This window comes from Nomascus leucogenys, chromosome 23 (assembly GCF_006542625.1).
Source record: "Nomascus leucogenys isolate Asia chromosome 23, Asia_NLE_v1, whole genome shotgun sequence".
NCBI lineage: Eukaryota > Metazoa > Chordata > Mammalia > Primates > Hylobatidae > Nomascus > Nomascus leucogenys.
Window position 1 is genome coordinate 559,924 of NC_044403.1, and position 19,465 is coordinate 579,388.

The 19,465-nt window shown below is 42.2% G+C and overlaps 2 protein-coding genes across 7 annotated transcripts in view; one reads left to right on the forward strand and one right to left on the reverse strand.

Moving 5' to 3' along the window:
- Positions 1-259: 259 nt before the first annotated feature.
- ETFBKMT (electron transfer flavoprotein subunit beta lysine methyltransferase) lies at positions 260-11,361 on the forward strand. Of its 2 annotated transcripts, XM_012503572.2 has the most exons (4): positions 260-439; positions 2,917-3,343; positions 8,491-8,621; positions 9,935-11,361. In XM_012503572.2, exons 2-4 carry the CDS (start codon positions 3,030-3,032, stop codon positions 10,276-10,278), a joined length of 789 nt encoding a protein of 262 aa, XP_012359026.2. In that variant the 5' UTR covers positions 260-439; positions 2,917-3,029; the 3' UTR covers positions 10,279-11,361. The 2 variants fall into 2 exon arrangements, with proteins under 2 accessions (XP_012359026.2, XP_030660410.1); XM_030804550.1 differs by lacking the exon at positions 260-439 and having other exon boundaries at positions 2,720-3,343.
- A 2,301-nt stretch (positions 11,362-13,662) lies between these two features.
- Positions 13,663-19,465, reverse strand: part of AMN1 (antagonist of mitotic exit network 1 homolog) — a 58,148-nt gene continuing 52,345 nt past the window's right edge. For 2 of the 5 annotated variants that reach the window (XM_012503573.2, XM_003277798.3), the window contains exon 7: positions 13,663-14,886. In XM_012503573.2, coding sequence (XP_012359027.1) covers positions 14,813-14,886 — 74 coding nt within the window. In that variant the 3' untranslated portion in view covers positions 13,663-14,812. Of the gene's footprint in view, positions 14,887-17,661; positions 17,759-19,465 lie in introns of all 5 variants that reach the window. The other 3 variants (XM_030804552.1, XM_030804553.1, XM_030804551.1) reach the window with 2 other exon arrangements.

The following is a 19,465-nucleotide window of genomic DNA, read 5'->3' on the forward strand; positions in this document are numbered from 1 at the left end:
ATTGTGTCTTTTTTTTTTTTTTTTAATATACTGTGTCTATGTTGCTCACCACTCTATGCCCGGTGCCTGGCAGTGCGACTGGCACATAGTAGGTGTTGCATAGTTTCAGAATGAACTTTTTAGAAATCAAAATTCTACAAACATTGCACACAGATTTAACGTTCTCTTATTTTCCAGGCGAGGTCAGGGTGCCCTTTGGTTTCGCGCTTCTGTCCCTTTAAGAAAGTGGAGGAGATGAAAGCGCTGCTGGGAAAAAGGGCGGGGCCGCGAAGGGCCGCCGTCCGTCCCGCCCCCTCTCGGGCCGCAGCACGCTGCTAGGGCGTGGCTCAGCTTTGGTAGCGGGACCCCGGAAGTGTAAAGCACGAGCGGGAAGACTCGCCAGGGCGAGCGACAGGCGAGCCCTGTGCTTTACTTCCGAGGGCGGTGTCAGCAAAGCTAGGTAAGGAGAGAGGGAGGACGGTGCCTGCCCCTGTAAGATCGAGTCCACCCCGCCTCTGGAGGAAAATGACGCCGCCGTCTACCCGTCCTGGAACGTAGCTTTTCATCCCGTCAGCTCCTTCTCATTAAGAGAAATGCCAAGTGGTCACCACAGTCACATGCTTCATAACCCGTGCCTCATCGGTGCTGGGACGGGAGAGGGAAGCGCCGATCTAAGTGACATGGGATCCAAATCCCAAATTATCTCTGTTTGCTCTGCGTTCCCTTTAAACTTTAGGCTGCGTCGTGTGATTCAAGTGACAGCCTGGTACCGCTTCACAGAATGATTCTAGCGGGATACCAGGCCCTGAGAGACCCCTGCGGTCCCAGGACACTGATGTGGGGTAACTAACACCCACTGGAGTCTGCGCTGAGGTCGCAGGCTATGTGTGACCTGACGTGCATTTTGGCCTGCCCTGTGTTTTGATATTTAAATGAGTTGCTGATGTTTACAAGCGGAAGCTGGCCGGGCGTGGTGGCTCGCGCCTGTAATCCCAGCACTTTGGGAGGCCGAGGCAGGAGGATCGCTTCAGGTCAGGAGTTCCAGACCAGTCTGGTCAACATGGCGAAACCTCGTCTCTACTAAAAAAAAAAAAAAAAAAAAAAATACAAAAATTAGCCGGGCATGGTGGCACGCCCCTGTAATCCCAGGACTCGGGAGGCTGAGATAGGAGAATCGCTTGAACCTGGGAGTCGGAGGTTGCAGTGAGCCGAAATCACACCACTGCACTCCAGCCTGGGCGACAGAGACCCTGTCTCAAAAAAAAAAAAAAAGGTGGAGGCTAATGTGTCAGTATCTAGATTTTTTTGATGATTTTGAGAAATCGGAGGATCTGGCAGCATGTCCTGCCTAGCCCTTTTGAACTGTTTGAAAACAGTCTCCAGCTTGCCACAGCCCCTCTGTTATTTTACAGCCAGCCTGCATCACTCATTTATGATGTCCAGCCCCTTGTAGGGATTTGGATTTTTGACCCCTAAATACTTTCGTGGATTTAAGACCATTTAAAACATTTATGCAGAAGAGATCCGAGGTCCCCAAACAACTGGGTGTATAAGTTGTGTTTAAGTTGTTGTTCCTCATTCTCATTTATTCTTATCCGGGTGTTTATATATATATATATATATATATATATATATATTAAACAAATCTTAGTGATCAGTAGCACAGGTGTTTTTCTGTTGGAGCAAATCTTTTCAGTTTAGGCTTGGTAAAATCGAACCATCAGATACTTTTACAGAAAGAGATTTAGGAGTTGATGTTCTTTTATTACAATTAAATCCATACAGTATTTTTAAAGGAAAAAACCTGAGTCTTGATTGCATTGTTTTATGATACAACAATCTTTAATGCAATAGAGTAGTCAATATAATTTGTATTAATATATCTCTGCCCACGGACAATTATAAATTCATTAACCCCCAGAACTCTTGGCTAGACTTCATAAAGGCAAAAACCATGTTTGCCCTGTTAACTACTTTATCCCACCACTAGAATATAAGCTTCCTGAAGACAGAAGACTTCTGTTATTTTGTTCACAGTTACCAAGCAGGCCTACTTTGTTAAATTTATGAAAGAACTTTAAAGGTACAGTTGGCCCACAATATAACAACATACCAATACAAAATTACAACAATAAAAATAACACAAAAATACAGTGTAACAACCATTTATATAGCATTTACGTTGTATTAAGTATTATGAGTCATCCAGAGATGATTTAAAGTATACCACAGCATATGCCTAGTTTATATGCAAATATGATGCCATTTTATATAAGGGACTTGAGTATCCTCTGATTGTGGTATCCTGGAAGCAGGGGATACCGGAACCAATCACTTGAGGATACTGAAGGATGATGATTTCCTGTAAGAGGCATTTTCTTGAGGATTCTTTCAAAATCAAATGCTTGTATATTTGTTGTGTTAAATTACTAAAAGGATTCTCTTGTGAAAAGTATCATTTAAAAAGATTGGATTTTCCCAATTGATGCACCAAAGCTTTCATCTGAAAAGAACTTGCACATGTGAATAATCAGATACAGAGCTTACACTGTAATATTTTATTTCTTTTTTTTTTTTTTTTTTTTTTATGAGACGGAGTTTCACTCTTGTTGCCCAGGCTGGAGTGCAATGGTGTGATCTTGGCACACTGCAACCTCCGCCTCCCAGATTCAAGCGATTCTCAAGTAGTGGGATTACAGGTACCCACCACCACGCCTGGCTAATTTTTTGTATTTTTAGTAGACACAGGGTTTCACCACGATGGCCGCGCTGGTTTTGAATACCTGACCTCGTGATCCACCCGCCTTGGCCTCCCAAAGTGCTGGGATTACAGGCGTGAGCCACCGCACCCAGCCAATATTTTCCTGTTATGTAATAGGATCTAGAAATGTTGCTCTTCCTCAGAATTCTCAGTATTACTTTTTTTTTTTTTTTCAGAGTCAGAGGTTCTGCCTGAGATCAAGTTGGGAGACACACCCTTGTTCATTCTCCTTGAGAAGCAGCCATTATCCACAGAACATTGACAGAACCTGTGTTTGGGGAAAGGACTGATGGCTTTGAGTCTAGGTTGGAAAGCACCCAGGAACCACTGTGGTCTCCTCTTGCAGGCTCTGCGAAGCAGTGGTCTTCTCTTGTTTCCCTGTGGCCAGTGTCCCTGGAGAGGAGCTGGAAGCTTTTTGGACCCTGAGATAAAGGCTTTTCTGGAGGAGAACACTGAAGTCACCAGCAGTGGCAGCCTCACCCCTGAAATCCAGTTGCGGCTTTTGACCCCCACATGCAAATTCTGGTGGGAGAGAGCTGACCTGTGGCCCCACAGTGATCCTTACTGGGCAATCTACTGGCCGGGAGGCCAAGCCCTGTCTAGGTACTACCCTAATGAAACCTTTAAGGCGCTACAGATCTTTGCTGTTTTCAGTTCCCTCCAACTCCAGCCTCTACAAAAAACCAGAGCAATGCTGGGCGTGGTGGCTCATGCCTGTAGTCTCAGTACTTTGGGAGGCTGAGGCTGTAAGCTGTGATCCTGCCAATGCACTCTCGCCTGGCCTGTCTCAAAAACAAAACAAAACAAAACAGAAACCAGCAAAACTCAAAGTCTTCTTGTTTTCTTTTTTCTTTCTTTTTTTTTTTTTTGGTAGAGACAGGATCTTGCTATGTTGTCCAGGCTGGTCTTAAACTCCTGGCCTCCTCAACCTCTCCAAGTGCTGATATTACAGATATGAGCCTCTGAGCCTAGCCTCAGGTTAACCATATTTTTTGGTTGCCTTGTTGCATAATTTCCCGTTGTAACCCAAGCTTATCAAGCTATTTTCCCAAGTAGCTGTCTCCCCAAGAGAAATCCTAGAGTCAGCTGTCAAGACCCTGGATAGCTATAAGTCATCCAGAAATCTCACCTGTTAGGAGGTTCATGGTTCATAGCGCATGACCATTGCAGAGTTCCTAGATGGAAGCTAAACACTCAGTCCTTCCACTCTCCTTTAATTCAGTGAATGTTGCTCCATAAACCTCACATTCCTTCCAGAGTTGCTTCTTTTCCCATAAAACAGTAGCTGTGAGTAAGTGGGCTGCTCAAAGTTTCCCTCTTCTGTTGGGTGCAGTGCCTGTAATACCAGTGCTTTAGGAAGCCAGTGCAGTAGGACAGCTTAAAGTTAAGAGTTTGAGACCAGCCTAGGAAACATAGTGATACCCCTATCTCTACCAAAAAAAAATTATTATTATTTTTTTTTTGAGATGGAGTCTCACTCTGTCACCCAGGCTGGAGTGCGGTGGTGTGATCTCAGCTGACTGCAAGCTCCGCCTCCCGGGTTCACGCCATTCTCCTGCCTCATCCTCCCGAGTAGCTGGGACTACAGGCTCGTGCCACCACGCCCGGCTAATTTTTGTATTTTTAGTAGAGATGGGGTTTCACCATGTTGATCAGGCTAGTCTCGAACTTCTGACCTCGTGATCCACCCTCCTCGGCCTCCCAAAGTGCTGGGATTACAGGCGTGAGCCACTGTGCCCGGCTTAATTTTGTATTTTTAGTAGAGACAGGGTTTCACCATGTTGACCAGGCTGGTCTCGAACCCCTGACCTCAAGTGATCCACCGGCCTCGGCCTCCCAAAGTGCTGGGATTACAGGCATGAGCCACTGTGCCTGGCAGTAGCAACTATTTAGACAGGGCATGTATACCTCCACTTTGCCATAGTGTTAACTGGTTGATGTCAAGTCCCAGGTTCTTGGTGCCATGAACAAAGAATTGGACATGACACATACAAGTAGCAAAGCAGCAAACAGTTTTTTTTTTGTTTTTTTTTTTTTTTAGACGGAGTCTCACTCTGTCGCCCAGGCTGGAGTGCAGTGGCGCGATCTCGGCTCACTGCAGGCCCCGCCCCCTGGGGTTCACGCCATTCTTCTGCCTCAGCCTCCTGAGTAGCTGGGACTACAGGTGCCCGCCACCTCGCCCGGCTAATTTTTTGTATTTTTAGTAGAGACGGGGTTTCACCGTGTTAGCCAGGATAGTCTCGATCTCCTGACCTCGTGATCTGCCCGCCCCGGCCTCCCAAAGTGCTGGGATTACAGACGTGAGCCACTGCACCCGGCAACAAACAGTTTGTTAAGCACAATGCAATCAGCAAAGGATCAGGCTGACCTGTGAGTGGTATCAGCCCTGGTTTGTTACAGTTCATGGCCTTTTGTATGTTTTTTCCTCACTTGCTTAACCTTACTTTATCTTTCATAAGTGAATTGCTCATCCTTGCCTTTCCCTCATTGTGCCTAAACCGCACTTTATTTCTCATAAGCTAATTGTGCATCCTTGCTTAACCTTATTTTATCTTTTCTGACAAAATTGCTCATCTTTACTTTTATTTCTTGTAACCAAATTGCTACTGCAAGCCCCTTCCACTGATTTTCCTTATCTTGCATGTTCCAACTCACTGCTTACTCCCTTATCTCTTATTGCTTACTGTCTTATTTCATATGTCCTGTTTCTGCTATCTTGTATGTTTTGCTTTTGGTATTGCTTCAGCTAGCCTATGTCCAACGGGTCCCCTTCACCCCTGACTTCCTCTGCCATTCTCCTGCCTCAATAGTACCCACTGTTCCTTATTACTCCAATCCTCAGATCAAGAGTCAGCTGAAATTTGTTATTTCAGCGTTTCTCCATCCATCTTCACTTGTTTGGTAACTATTTAGCTCCAGTCCAAATTCCTTGGTTGAATTGGACTTTGAGTTTTACCAGAGAGGTCATTATACTACATTTCAAGCAGCAGGAAAATCACTCTGTGATGGAGTCAAGAGGCGACAGTGACTCTTGGATTGAGTTTACTTAATTTTAGTCTTTGTTTTAGCAGTATTTGGTCAGTCTTAATTCCTGGTGCTTGGTAGTTTCTGGAACATACTAAGTATTTAATACTTTGTCAGCCCAAATGAGAGACTGAGGCATGAGTCTCAACCAGTCGAGGTGTGTTAAGCCCAAGAAAAATACAAGTCCCAGAAAAGTTTGTGGCCTGTGCCCTTCTAAGAGGTTTATAGGAGGCACAGTATTTATACATTTCTTTTTCTTTTTTTTTTTTGAGATGGAGTTTTGCTCTTGTTGCCCAGGCTGGAGTGCAATGGCACAATCTCAGCAGATTGCAGCCTTCCCCTCCCGGGTTCAAACAATTCTCTGCCTCAGCCTCCCAAGTAGCTGGGATTACAGGCATGTACCACCACACCTGGCTAATTTTGTATTTTTAGTAGAGACGGGGTTTCACCCTGTTGGCCAGGCTGGTCTCGAACTCCTGACCTCAGGTGATCCACCCACCTTGCCTCCTAAAGTGCTGGGATTACAGGCATGAGCCACCATGCCTGGCCATTTATACATTTCTTTTCTTTTTCTTTTTTTTTTTTTTTTTTTTTTTTTGAGACAGAGTCTCACTCTGTCACCCAGGCTGGAGAGCAATGGCTTGATCTCTACTCACTGCAACCTCTGCCTCCTGGGTTTAAGCAATTCTCCTGCCTCAGCCTCCTGAGTAGCTGAGATTACAGGCGCCCACCACCACACCTGGCTAATTTTTGTATTTTTAGTAGAGATGGGATTTCACCATGTTGGCCAGGCTGGTCTCGAACTCCTGACCTCAGGTGATCCACCTGCTCAGCCTCCCAAAGTGCTGGGATTACAGGCGTGAGCCACTGCGCCTGGCTACAAATTTCTTTAAAGAGGAAAAGGCATGTAGGAAACGGTGGGATAGGCAGTGAGGCAAATGATTACATCCTTGTGAGATTTTAGTCAGTGCCCAGTAAATCTATGCTCTACATAAGGTGAATATTCGAAAATAGGGAGTAAAGAAGAGTTAATTAGGTAGATGTCTCAGGGTGGGTGAAGGAATGATTGCTCTCATCCTGTTTTTTTTTCTTGAGACAGGATCTCATTTTGTCACCCAGGCTGGAGTGCAGTGGCGCAATCCCGCTCACTGCAAGCTCTGTCTCCCAGGTTCACACCATTCTCCTGCCTCAGCCCCCGGAGTAGCTGGGACTATAGGCACCCACCACCACGCCCAGCTAATTTTTTCGTATTTTTAGTAGAGACGGGGTTTCACCGTGTTAGCCAGGATGGTCTCGATCTCCTGACCGTGTGATCCACCTGTCTTGGCCTCCCAAAGTGCTGGGATTACAGGCGTGAGCCACCGCGCCTGGCCTGAGACTTTTTCTTTTCTTTTTTTTTTTTTTTTTTGAAACTTTTTTTTTTTTTTGAAACAGTCTTGCTGTGTCACCCAGGCTGGAGTGCAGTGGTGCAATCTTGGCTCACTGCAACCTCTGCTTCCCGGGTTCAGGCAATTCTCCTGCCTCAGCCTCCCGAGTAGATGAGATTATAGGCACCGACCACCATCCCTGGCTAATTTTTTATTTTTTATTTATTTTTATTTTTTGAGATGGAGTCTTGCTCTGTCGCCCAGGCTGGAGCACAGTGGCATAATCTCAGCTCACTGCAACCTCTGCCTCCTGGGTTCAAGTGATTCTCCTGCCTCAGCCTCCTGAGTAGCTGGGACTATAGGCACACGCCACCATGCCCGGCTAATTTTTGGATTTTTAGTAGAGATGGGGTTTTGCCAGATTGGCCAGGCTGGTCTTGAATTCCTGGCCTCAATTGATCCACCTACCTTGGCCTCCCAAAGTGCTGGGATTACAGGCGTGAGTCACCGCACCCAGCCTACAACTTTTTTTTGAAAAAAATTGACTTGAATAGCATAATCAGTCAGTTGTGTGGTACTGTGCTTCACACCTGCTGAAGAGAAAGACCAAATGACTAGGTCCTTTCTTCTTCCACCTCTGCCCAGCTCTGGAGATGGACTTTTCGTGTCACTCTAGTCAGACCAAACTTGCCAAGGTTGGACCAATTCTTCTACGTTTCACTGTTTCTTTTGTCCTGTCAACCTAAAGACATCTCTTTTCTTTCTTTTCCTTTTCTTTTTTCTTTTTTTGGATACCTCTTATTTGCTGAGATCAGCTCGGCTGGGGAGCCCCTAACCCAGCGGCTCTAGAGGAATTGAAGACACACACAGAAATATAGAGGTGTGAATTGGGAAATCAGGGGTCTCACAGCCTTCAGAGCTGAGAGCCCCGAACAGAGATTTACCCACATATTTATTAACAGCAAGCCAGTCAGCATTGTTTCTATAAATACTAGATTAACTAAAAGTGTCCCTTATGGGAAATGAAGGGATGGGCTGAAATAAAGGGATGGGTTGGGTTATCTGCAGCAGGAGCATGTCCTTAAGGCACAGATCGCTCATGCTATTGTTTGTGGTTTAAGAATGCCTTTAAGCAGTTCTCTGCCCTGGGTGAGCCAGGTGTTCCTTGCCCTCATTCCGGTAAACCCACAACCTTCCAGCGTGGGCGTTATGGCCATCATGAACATGTCACAGTGCTGCAGAGATTTTGTTTATGGCCAGTTTTGGGGCCAGTTTATGGCCAGATTTTGGGGGGCCTGTTCCCAACATTTATTTTTCCTCATCTCTCTGAGACATGTTTCTCCTTTCTTTTTAATTTAGGTATCTTTTGGATAATCCTGATGTTGTCAGAGGAAAATCTGTATTAGATCTTGGGAGTGGATGCGGAGCTACAGCTATTGCTGCTAAGATGAGTGGGGCATCAAGGATCTTGGCCAATGACATAGACCCTAGTAAGGATTCACATTTGAAAATATTTAAGGCTCATCTTTTTTTTTTTCTCCAGGATAAATGTGTACACGTGCTCAGTGTGGTCGCTTATCGTTATACGTATTTTGTGATCGGACATTGTGAATCTGTGTGCCCTGGGACATTATCTGTAGGAATCCCCTGAGGTCTGAGTAGATTGTGCATTTTTCCCAAGAGGATTTGCGTCTGCCAGACATCCCGGAGGGAGCACTTATGTTAATTTATGGGCTAGGAATTTCCTGAAATATGTAAATAGTGTTTATTTGACCCCAAACCCAAGTGAGTATTGGCCTGTCTTTGAGGGTTATTTTTATTCCATTAGAACCCAGGCTGAGACAGGTGAGTTTTTATTTGATCTGATTTTCTTCTGGTCTACCCTTTCAGTGAGAATATAGTCCTTGAAAACCTTTATTTTATTTTAATTTTTTTTATTGTTTTATTTATATATTTATTTATTTTGAGACACAGTCTCCCTCTGTCACCCAGGCTGGAGTGCAGTGGCACAATCTCAGCAAGCTCCGTCTCCTGGGTTCATACCATTTTCCTGCCTCAGCCTCCTGAGTAGCTGGGACTATAGGCGCCTGCCACCATGCCTGGCTAATTTTTTTTTTTTTGTATTTTTAGTAGAGATGGGGTTTCACCGTGTTAGTCAGGATGGTCTCAATCTCCTGACTTCGTGATCTGCCCGTCTTGGCCTCCCAAAGTGCTAGGATTACAGGCATGAGCCACCGCGCCTGGCTGAAAACTGAAAACCTTTATTTTATAAAGGAGTCTCAGTTCTTTTTTTTTTTTTTTTTGGATATGGAGTCTCACTCTGTTGCCCAGGCTGGAGTGCAGTGGCACAGTCTTGGCTCACTGCAACATCCACCTCCTGGGTTCAAGTGATTCTCCTGCCTCAGCCTCCCGAGTAGCTGGGATTACAGGCGTGAGCCACTGCGCCCAGCCAAGGGGTCTCAGTTCTAATTTATTGCCATGCTGTATCAAGCCCAAGTCTTGTTTCCCTGTCCACAGTAAAAAAACAAAATCTTTTGGTTAATGAAATCAGCAAATATTCCTAAAAGTCCCAGCATTTCTAGGTGTTTTGAATTGTTTGTTTTCAGGATATCCAGTCATGTATTTGGAAATTGTGGTATAGCTTATATTGGGATAACCTTTATACTTCTTTACTTTAAAAAACAACTTTCATCAAAAAGGAAGAAAATATATTGTTAGCAGATCTTCTAAATTATTTAATCAACATGGAATTATAACAGCCTAGCATATACCAATTCATTTTGTGCTTTTTTTTTTTTTTAAGTTGCAGGAATGGCTATTACACTAAATTGTGAATTGAACAGACTGAATCCGTTTCCTATTTTAATCCAAAACATTTTGAATTTGGAACAAGATAAGTGGGACCTTGTTGTTCTTGGCGATATGTTTTATGATGAAGACCTTGCAGATAGTCTTCATCCGTGGCTGAAGAAGTGCTTCTGGACCTATAGAACTCGAGTACTGATTGGTGACCCCGGGCGGCCCCAGTTCAGTGGACACAGCATTCAGCATCACCTGCACAAAGTGGTAGAATACTCACTTTTGGAGCCTACTAGGCAGGAAAACAGTGGACTGACAACAAGCACAGTGTGGGATTTTCAGCCTTGAGTTGTCAAAGTGCTTCCAAGTATGAATATAGTAATGTTTGGATCTGACTCTAAAAGTTTTCTCTATAGGAGATACTCTCCAGTTTAATGAATGTAATTCTTGTTAAATGGAAAATCTTGTTTTTAAAATATGAAGGTTTAGAGTTTTGTTTACTTTTGTCATGTAACTGGTTCTGTATTTCTGTGCATGCCAGTTATACACATCTCTATCTGCATTTTTTTTCTATTTTAACTGCTGAAGGAATATGATTATACAATGCCATACTCAATGGTGGCAGCATTTAATTTAAGTAATGGAGAAGAATTAAACACTGTAGCCGGATCTGTTTCTGTAGTTGAGAACAACTGTGATGTAACTTTGAATTAAACAAACAAAACAAAACGTAGAAGACTATACATATTTTTTTTCTTTTTTTTAGAGACAGTCTCACTTTGCTCCCAGGCTGGAATGCAGTGGCTATTCAGAGGCTTAATCATTGGGCACTGCAGCCTCGAACTCTGGGCTTTTGTTTTTTTTGAGATGGAGTCTCAGCTCTGTCGTCCAGGCTGGAGTGCAGTGGCTCATATCTCGGCTCACTGTAGCCTCCACCTCCCCCGTTCAAGCGATTGTCCTCTCTTAGCCTCTGGAGTAGCTGGGATTTTAGGCGTGCACCACCATGTTGGGTAATTTTTGTATTTTTAGTAGAGACGGGGTTTTGCCATGTTGGCCAGGCCGGTCTCAAACTCCTGACCTCAGGTGATCCACCCACCTTGGCCTCCCAAAGTGCTAGGATTACAGGTGTGAGCCACCATGCCAGCCTGACAATGTTTTTTACTTCTATCACTTCCTTTTGATTTTTCCTTATAGCTTCTATCTCTGCTTACGTCACCATCATTCTTGCATGTTGTATGCTTTTCGCATTAGAGCCCTTTGCATGCGTTATTTTAAATTTATGACCTGATATTCTAAAATGTCTGCCATATCTGAGTCTGGTTCTGATGCTTGTTTTGTCTTTTCAGACTGTTTTTTGGTCTTTTAGCATGCCTTGTAATTTTTTGTTGATAGCTAGACATGATTTATTGGATAAATAAACAAGTAAACTAAGGTAGCATGAGGTTTCAAAATCTGGGTAGGGCTATTGTTTGCTGTAGTGTACATATTACAGGCTAAATTTTCCTCTAGTGTCCTTGCTATAGTCTCCTCTGTTATGTTTGAGTTTCCCTAGAGATTCCTTCTTAGAGTCTGAAGCTTGCAGTTTTTTTAACCTGTAATTCCCTGTTATTATACAGTAGCCTAGTTGATGTGATAAGGTATGGGAGAAGGGATGTTCTATAGTCCTGTGATTCTCAGTCAGTTAAGTCAGCCTGTGCCCCTGCTGTGACCTTCGCAAGTGCTTTCAGCTTTTGTTTTGTCCCTTTGGTGGGACAGGAGTCCGGCGAGGGGTGGCTGGAGTTGGGTGCTTCCTTTCCCCCAGGTCAGCGAGGCTCTGGTAAAATAGTTTCCCTTGAGAACTGGCTTTTGTTAAGGAGAATTGAATGCTTGGGCATATTTCAAAATGGTTACTTTCCCCATCCTCATACCAGAAGAGGGGATTTTTCTCTGATCCTCACCCTGAGAACCTGGTAGGTATCCTGGAGGTAAAACTATGAAAGTGTGGTGTCTCCCCTAGGAGTGGGCCCCCTGGAGTTTGTTTGTTTTAACAAAGTTTAATTGAGCAAAGAACAATCTGTGACTTGGGCAGCTCCCAAAAGCAGAATAGGTTCAGAGTGACTGCAGGGTTGCCACACCTGGTTAGATAACGTTTATGGACAGATTCCTGGAGCTTTTGATTCTTTTTTTTTTTTTTTTTTTTTGAGACAGTTTCACTCTTATCGCCCAGGCTGGAGTGCAATGGTGCGATCTTGGCTCACTGCGACCTCCGCCTCCTGGGTTCAAGTGATTCTCCTGCCTCAGCCTCCCGAGTAGCTCGATTACAGGCATGCACTACCACATCCAGCTGGGATTACAGGCATGCACCACCATGCCCAGCTAATTTTTGTATTTTTAGTAAAGACAGGGCTTCGCCATGTTGGCCAGGCTGGTCTCGAACTCCTGATTGCAGGTGATCCACCCGCCTCAGCCTCCCAAAGTGCTGGGATTACTGGTGTGAGCCACTGTGCCAGGCTGGAGCTTTTGATTCTTAAGTCCATCCACATGGAGCCTCCAGCAACTCAGGAATATGGTTCTTTGTATTTTCGTTTCTAATTTGTGAGGCATTTTCTCTTTAACCTTAATTCTCTAATGGATCTAAGTGTTGTTGATTTTTCAGTTTATTGAGCTTTTTTCTTATTGTGAGGATGGGAATGATGACTTCTAGTCTCTTTATATTAGAAAATATAAATCAGACTAGAGACTGTAGATTTTTGTTGTTGTTGTTGTTGGGTTTTTTGTTTTGTTTTGTTTTGAGACAGGTCTTGCTCTCTCATCCAGGCTGGAGTTCAGCGATGTGACCATGCTCACTGCAGCCTCAACTTTCTAGGCTCAGGTAATCCTCCTACTTCAGCCTCCTTAGTAGCTAGGACTGTAGGCATGCACCACCATGATGCCTGGCTAGTGTTTTTATTTTGTATTTTTTGTAGACATGGAGTCTTGCTACATTGGCCATGCTGGGTATTACTGGATATTTCTTTCTTTCCTCCTTTATTTCTTTCCATATTTACTTATTCAATGAATATTTGCTTATTATATAACAGGCGCTGTTCTAGGCACTGGGGATATGGGGATACAGCAATGAAAAAAAAAGATAAATATTTTGTCCTTATGAAATTTGTGTTCTAGAGTAGGGAGACATAATGAACAAATGAAAAAACAGGCGTCAGATGGTGATAGGTAGTAAGGAGAAAAAAGTAAGGGTAATAGGGAATACTGGGTACTGGATGGGGTACAGATTACAGAGTGGTGAGAAATAGTTAATACAACTAGCAACATAAAAAAGGAGAAAGATCAAACTGCAAACTGTTTTAGGAAGATAAATCCTTCATAGACCCAAAGAAGCTCACAATTTATTTATTTATTTTTTTGAGACAGAGTCTTGCTCTGTCACCCAGGCTGGAGTGCAGTGGCACGATCTCAGCTCACTGCAAGCTCCGCCTCCCGGGTTCACGCCATTCTACTGCCTCAGCCTCTCCTAGTAGCTGGGACTACAGGCGCCCGCCACCACGCCCGGCTAATTTTTTTGTATTTTTTTTTTTTTTTTTTTTTTAGTAGAGACGGGGTTTCACCGTGGTCTCGATCTCCTGACCTTGTGATCCGCCCGCCTCGGCCTCCCAAAGTGCTGGGATTACAAGCGTGAGCCACCGCGCCCGGCGAAGCTCACAATTTAGATGTTGAAAGTAGTTTCTGCAAAAAGAGGAAAATGCGATTGACTTGGTTAAATATTCAGTATTAAATTTTATTGAATTTGTCTTTAGAAAAATTTCATAGATAGAACAGGCCTTACCCATTTTGCACATATAAACATATGCACCACCTTTGCAGTGGCAACATATATATCCACACTATAAACATACCACATTTATAAATCTTGTAAGGACAAGAAATGGAGTTGAATAAGTACCCCCCCAACATCATATACAAGAAAGTTAGCATACTTACCCCGTTTTTCACTACATCAGAGGCAAAATAAGAAATCTTTTAAGAAAATCTCAAGACAGGCTCATGGCAAAATGAATATGCTAAATTTGGGGGTTGGTTTAAGCATGGTGTCAGGTAATTTTGTGATTACCGAAAGTTTTCACTTGAAAACTAAGACCTTTGCTGTTTATTTCACAATGTGAAATCAATAAAGCTGAGGATACAAGTCTCTGTAGTGATATTCTGTATTTACTCATTTTTACACATTTTCAAATGCAGTTTTGCTAAGGAAGGAAAGCTTACAGATGAATAAAATGTAATTGGGAAGAGTAGCCATAAAAATCAATGAAATAAGTGGCTGGGCAAGAGCCTCTGTAATACGAATACGCTGAATGGCTAATAAGTCACTTCATTTTGGTGAAACAAATACCTAAATTCTTTGAAGAATTAACAGGCTTGATGTTCAGCTCTGCTTTTGGCAAATGGGCATTTAAATACTCCAGGAAGGTAAGAGCCAGAAAATAGGAAGGTAACTATGCTTTTAGAAATATGTTTACTTAGATTCTCCCAAGGTTTATACTTACAGGTAAACTTACAACAATAGCTCAAATACCTACATAGGAGAAGGAACTCTCAAGGGAAAACAGTTAATTTTAAAGTTATTTAAGAAACAGAATCCAACACCATAGATCAGAGTTCATGCTAGGATTATCATTTCAAAAATAATGACTCATCCAACAGATACAGAATAATAGCACTATTAAGATGTTTAAGAGTAAAGCACAAACCATGTACATACCAAGACTTAGCTAATTCTCTGAGAGTTATAACTTAATAAAATAATTAAAAATAGTGTTAACATTAAGTAGGATGCAAATCTCTATAGATGGTTTCCTGGGAAAGCAGTTTTGATAAGCATTGATCATCTTTCTTCAAAAAAGCATCAATAAACAGTCCATGTCACTTGCTTTAGTTTGTTTGGGCCTACTAATTGCTCCAACACTTCTCTGGAATGGTCTACAAAAGAAAACAATGACAATATATTAATTTACAATAAAAAATGTTTAATGTTTCCTCATGTCTAACTGGAGGTGATGTTAATTATTACACAGTTATTTAAAGGATTAAAGGAGGTGATCTATAAAGCGCAATATACAACTAACTCACTAATAATTAATTAATGGTAGCCCTCACTATTATTAGGTGTAGTGCACCTATCATGGTATTACTTGTTTAAAAAAAAAACACAGGCATTTGTTGTTTTCTCTGTAATTTCACCATAATTCCACCAACCAGAGTAATGGTCTAATTTCACCATTAACCTGTGTTAATGGTTAATAACTTTTTTCAGGATCTGAGCCGGAAATAGATGATTCACTAAAGTGGGGTGACTGAACAGCATTTAATGAAGGGAATATTTACCAAAAAAGTAGGATTAAAGAAAGCCAGTAGGTACGTTAAACCACCTTGGGAAGCTGCAACACACCCAAAGGGTTAGAGGAGGTAGTAGTCACCAGAATGTGACAAGTTGACCCGTAGTTGAACATTTTTCCATGTCTGTATAATACTATTATAAAGCATGATTTTAAATAGATAACCATTATATAAATACACTGTAATTTAACCAATCTATATTATTGGACATTTAGATGTTTTCAGTTTTTCACAATGTACAGTCATGATTTTGATATGGTTTCCATCCTAGTTTTAGGATGTCTTTTAAAAATCTGAATTAAAGCAAAAATACTGATAAAATTTTGTTAGTTTAAATATTACTTATAAGTTTAATAAACTTGTTTCCATAGATACAACCTATGTTTTATGTACAACATATCTCTAACTCAGTCTTGGAAATCCTGTAATTTGGTGGTTCCTGGACAGATTTCACAGATCAGTAGAAAAAAAAAAAAAAAAAAAAAAAATGGGCCCAACATATACGGTGACAAAATTTTATTTGAAGTTAAACAAAATTAAGCAAAAATACCAAGGTTTATTGCCAGCAAGAGAACCAGAGAGTGTATAGAAATGAAAAGTTATTATCATTGGGAAAACAAAGGTTTACAATTTTTTAAAAAAGCAGCTAGTAAGATAAATGCAGTTTTATTCATGGTCATAAAAATATTATTGGTTATTGTAGAGGAAATCTCAATCAAAGATAGGTTCAAATTATGTTGAAAGTAAAAGAATGGACAAAGACATACCATTTAAATGGCAACCATGACAAAACTGGGGGGCTATAGAAGAAGGGGGAAACACTTTCCAATTCTTTCTGTGAGGCCAGTGTTACCCTAATACCAAAGCCAGACAAAGACATCACATCAAAAGAAAACTGCAGACAAGGATCTTTTATTAATGTAGACTAAAAAATGCTCAACAAAACACCAGCACACCAAATCCAGCCACTAGAAGAAAGGATTACATACCATGACCAACTGAGATTTGTCATAGGAATGCAAGGTTAGTTTAACATCTGAAAATCAATTAGTATAATATACTGTGTTAATGTCCTATTGCTGCTGTAACAAATTACCACAAATTTAGTGGCTTAAAGCAACAAATTTGTTATTGTACAGTTTTGAAGGTCAGAATTCCAAAATGAGTCTCACTGGGCTAAAATCAGGTGTGGGCAGGTCTGCATTACTTTTTAGAGGAAAGTCATCTTTTTTTTTTTTTGGAGGCTCTACAGGAGAATCTACTTCCTTTACTTTTCTAGCTTCTAGAAACTACCACATTCCTTGCATTCCTTTCTGCTTATTTAAAGTGAACAACATTGGGCTGGGTACAGTGGCTCATGCCTGCAATCCCAGCACTTTGGGAGGCCGAGGAGAGTGGATCATCTAAGTCAAGAGTTCAAGACCAGCCTGGCTAACATGGGAAAACCCTGTCTCTACTAAAAATACAAAAAGAAATTAGCCACGCATGGTGATGGGTGCTTTTAATCCCAGCTACTCAGGAGACCGAGGCAGGGGAATCGCTTGAATCCAAGAGGCAGAGATTGCAGTGAGCTGAGATGGCGTCACTGCACTCCAGCCTGGGCAACAGAGCAAGACTCAGTCTCAAAAAAAAAAAACAAAAAGAAACACCAGTTGACAAAAACCAATGCTCATTCAACCAACTAGGAATAGAAGATAACTTCCTGAACCTGATAAAGGGCATCTATGAAAAACCATAGCTGGCAGGATGCAGTGGCTCATGCTTATAATCCCAGCATTTTGGGAGGCCAAGGCGGGAGGATCACTTGAGCCCAGGAGTTCAAGACCAGCCTGGGAAATATAGTGAGACCCTGTCTCTGCAAAAGAAATTTAAAAATTAGCTGAGTGTGGTGGCACATGCCTGTAGTCCCAATTACTTGGGAGCCTGAGGTAGGAGGATCCACTTGAGCCTGGGAGGCAGAGGTTGCAGTGAGTGTGTTCACGCCACTGCACTCCAGCCTGAGCAACAGAGCAAGACCCTGTCTCAAAAACAAACAAGAAAAACCTATAGCTAATAGTGAAAAATTAAATGTTTTCTCCCTAGGATCAAGACAAGGATATCCACACTTTTTTTTTTTTGAGACAGAGTCTCATTCTTTGCCCAGGTTGGAGTTCGATGATGTGATCTCGGCTCACTGCAACCCTGGCTTCCAGGTTCAAGTGATTCTCCTGCCTCAGCCTCCCGAGTAGCTGGGATTACAGGTGCCCACAACCACGCCCAGCTAATTTTTTGTATTTTTAGTGGAGACGGGGTTTAACCATGCTGGCCAGGCTGGTCTCAAACTCCTGACCTCAGCAGTTTGAGACCTGATCCACCCACCTTGGCCTCCCAAAGTGCTGGGATTACAGGAGTGAGCCACCGTTACCCGCCAGGATGTCCACTCTTGCCATTTCTATCCAACATTGTACCAGAGGTTCTAGCCATAGAAATTAGGCAAGAAAAAGAAAAGGCATTCAGGTTAGAAGGAAGAAGTAAAACTATCTATTTGTAGATGTTATATTGTGTATACAATATCCCAAGGAATTAACTAAAAGAATAGAATAAATGAGTTCAGCAAGGTACAAGAACAATATATAAAAATCAAATGTATTTCTATACATCGACAATGAATAATCCAAAAATGAACTAGAAAATAACTCCATTTATGTTACCATCAAAAAGAATAGAATACTTAGGAATAAATCAAATGAAAGTGAAAAACTTATACTCTGAAAACTATAAGACATTATTGAAAGAAATTAAAGACCTAAATAAACAAAGAAATCCAAACCGGAAGACTTAATATTATTAAGATAGCAGTATTTCCCAAATTACCTACAGATTCAATGAAATTCATATCAAAATACAAGCTGGCTTTTTATTTTTTGCAGAAATCAGTAAGATGGGGCCTGGTAAGGTGGCTAACACCTGTAATCTCAGCACTTTGGGAGGCCAAGGCAGGTGGATCGCTTGAGTTCAGGAGTTTGATACCAGCCTGGGCAACATGGCGAAACCCCGTCTCTACTAAAAATACAAAAATTAGCCAGAATTTGGCCCCCCGGGCTAATTTTTTTGTATTTTTAGTAGAGACGGGGTTTCGCCGTGTTAGCCAGGATGGTCTCGATCTCCTGACCTCGTGATTTGCCTGCCTTGGCCTCCCAAAGTGCTGGGATTACAGGTGTGAGCCACCGTGCCTGGCCAACACTTCCCAATTTCATTTTAGCTGGTGTGTCTACAATCATTTTGGCATCTTTCCAAGTTGTGAATATGTTATCAAACATATATAAATATTTGTCTTCTTTCTACATTTGTCACTTTACTGTTTTGAATTCACTATTGCACATTATAGGAAGATGCTTTTCCCTCCAGTAGTAAGCATGTAACATTTTTATGTAATTAAAAATTTTTGATGCCAGATGGTAGTATCATATTACAGTCTCCTTAGGCAGCTTCTTCCCATGAAGATAGAGTATTCAGGACTGTGGGTTTAAATAAGAATATTGAATGCCTTTATTATGCTACAGGGAAAAACTACGGGGTCGCTAAGTATTTCATAATCTCTTGGCAGAACATTTTATAGAAACACACACTCTCTTGGCCAAGCGTGGTGGCTCACACCTGTAATCCCAGCACTTTGGGAGGACGAGACGGGCGGATCACGAAGTCAGGAGATCGAGACCATCCTGGCTAACACGGTGAAACCCTGTCTCTACTAAAAATACAAAATAATTAGCTGGGCGTAGTGGCGTGCACCTGTAGTCCCAGCTACTCCGGAGGCTGAGGCAGGAGAACGGCGTGAACCTGGGAGGCGTAGCTTGCAGTGAGCCAAGATCGCGCCACTGCATTCCAGCCTGGGCGACTGAGCGAGACTCCGTCTCAAAAAAAAAAAAAGAAACACATACTCTCCAGACTGAAAAAGGGCTAACGGGTCATTTATGCTAATCACCCGACTGATGCTTGATGTCACCTTCCTATTGGTTTCCCTACCCTAGTAACAGTTAAACCACTTTACACTAAAGGCTCAGGAAGGAATTATAGATTGTGTTTCAGATGACTTAGGTTTTACTTCCAGTTCTATCAACTATTTCTACGATGCGGGGCAGGCCACTTAAATCAATTGTATCTCTGTTCCCTTATCTTTAAA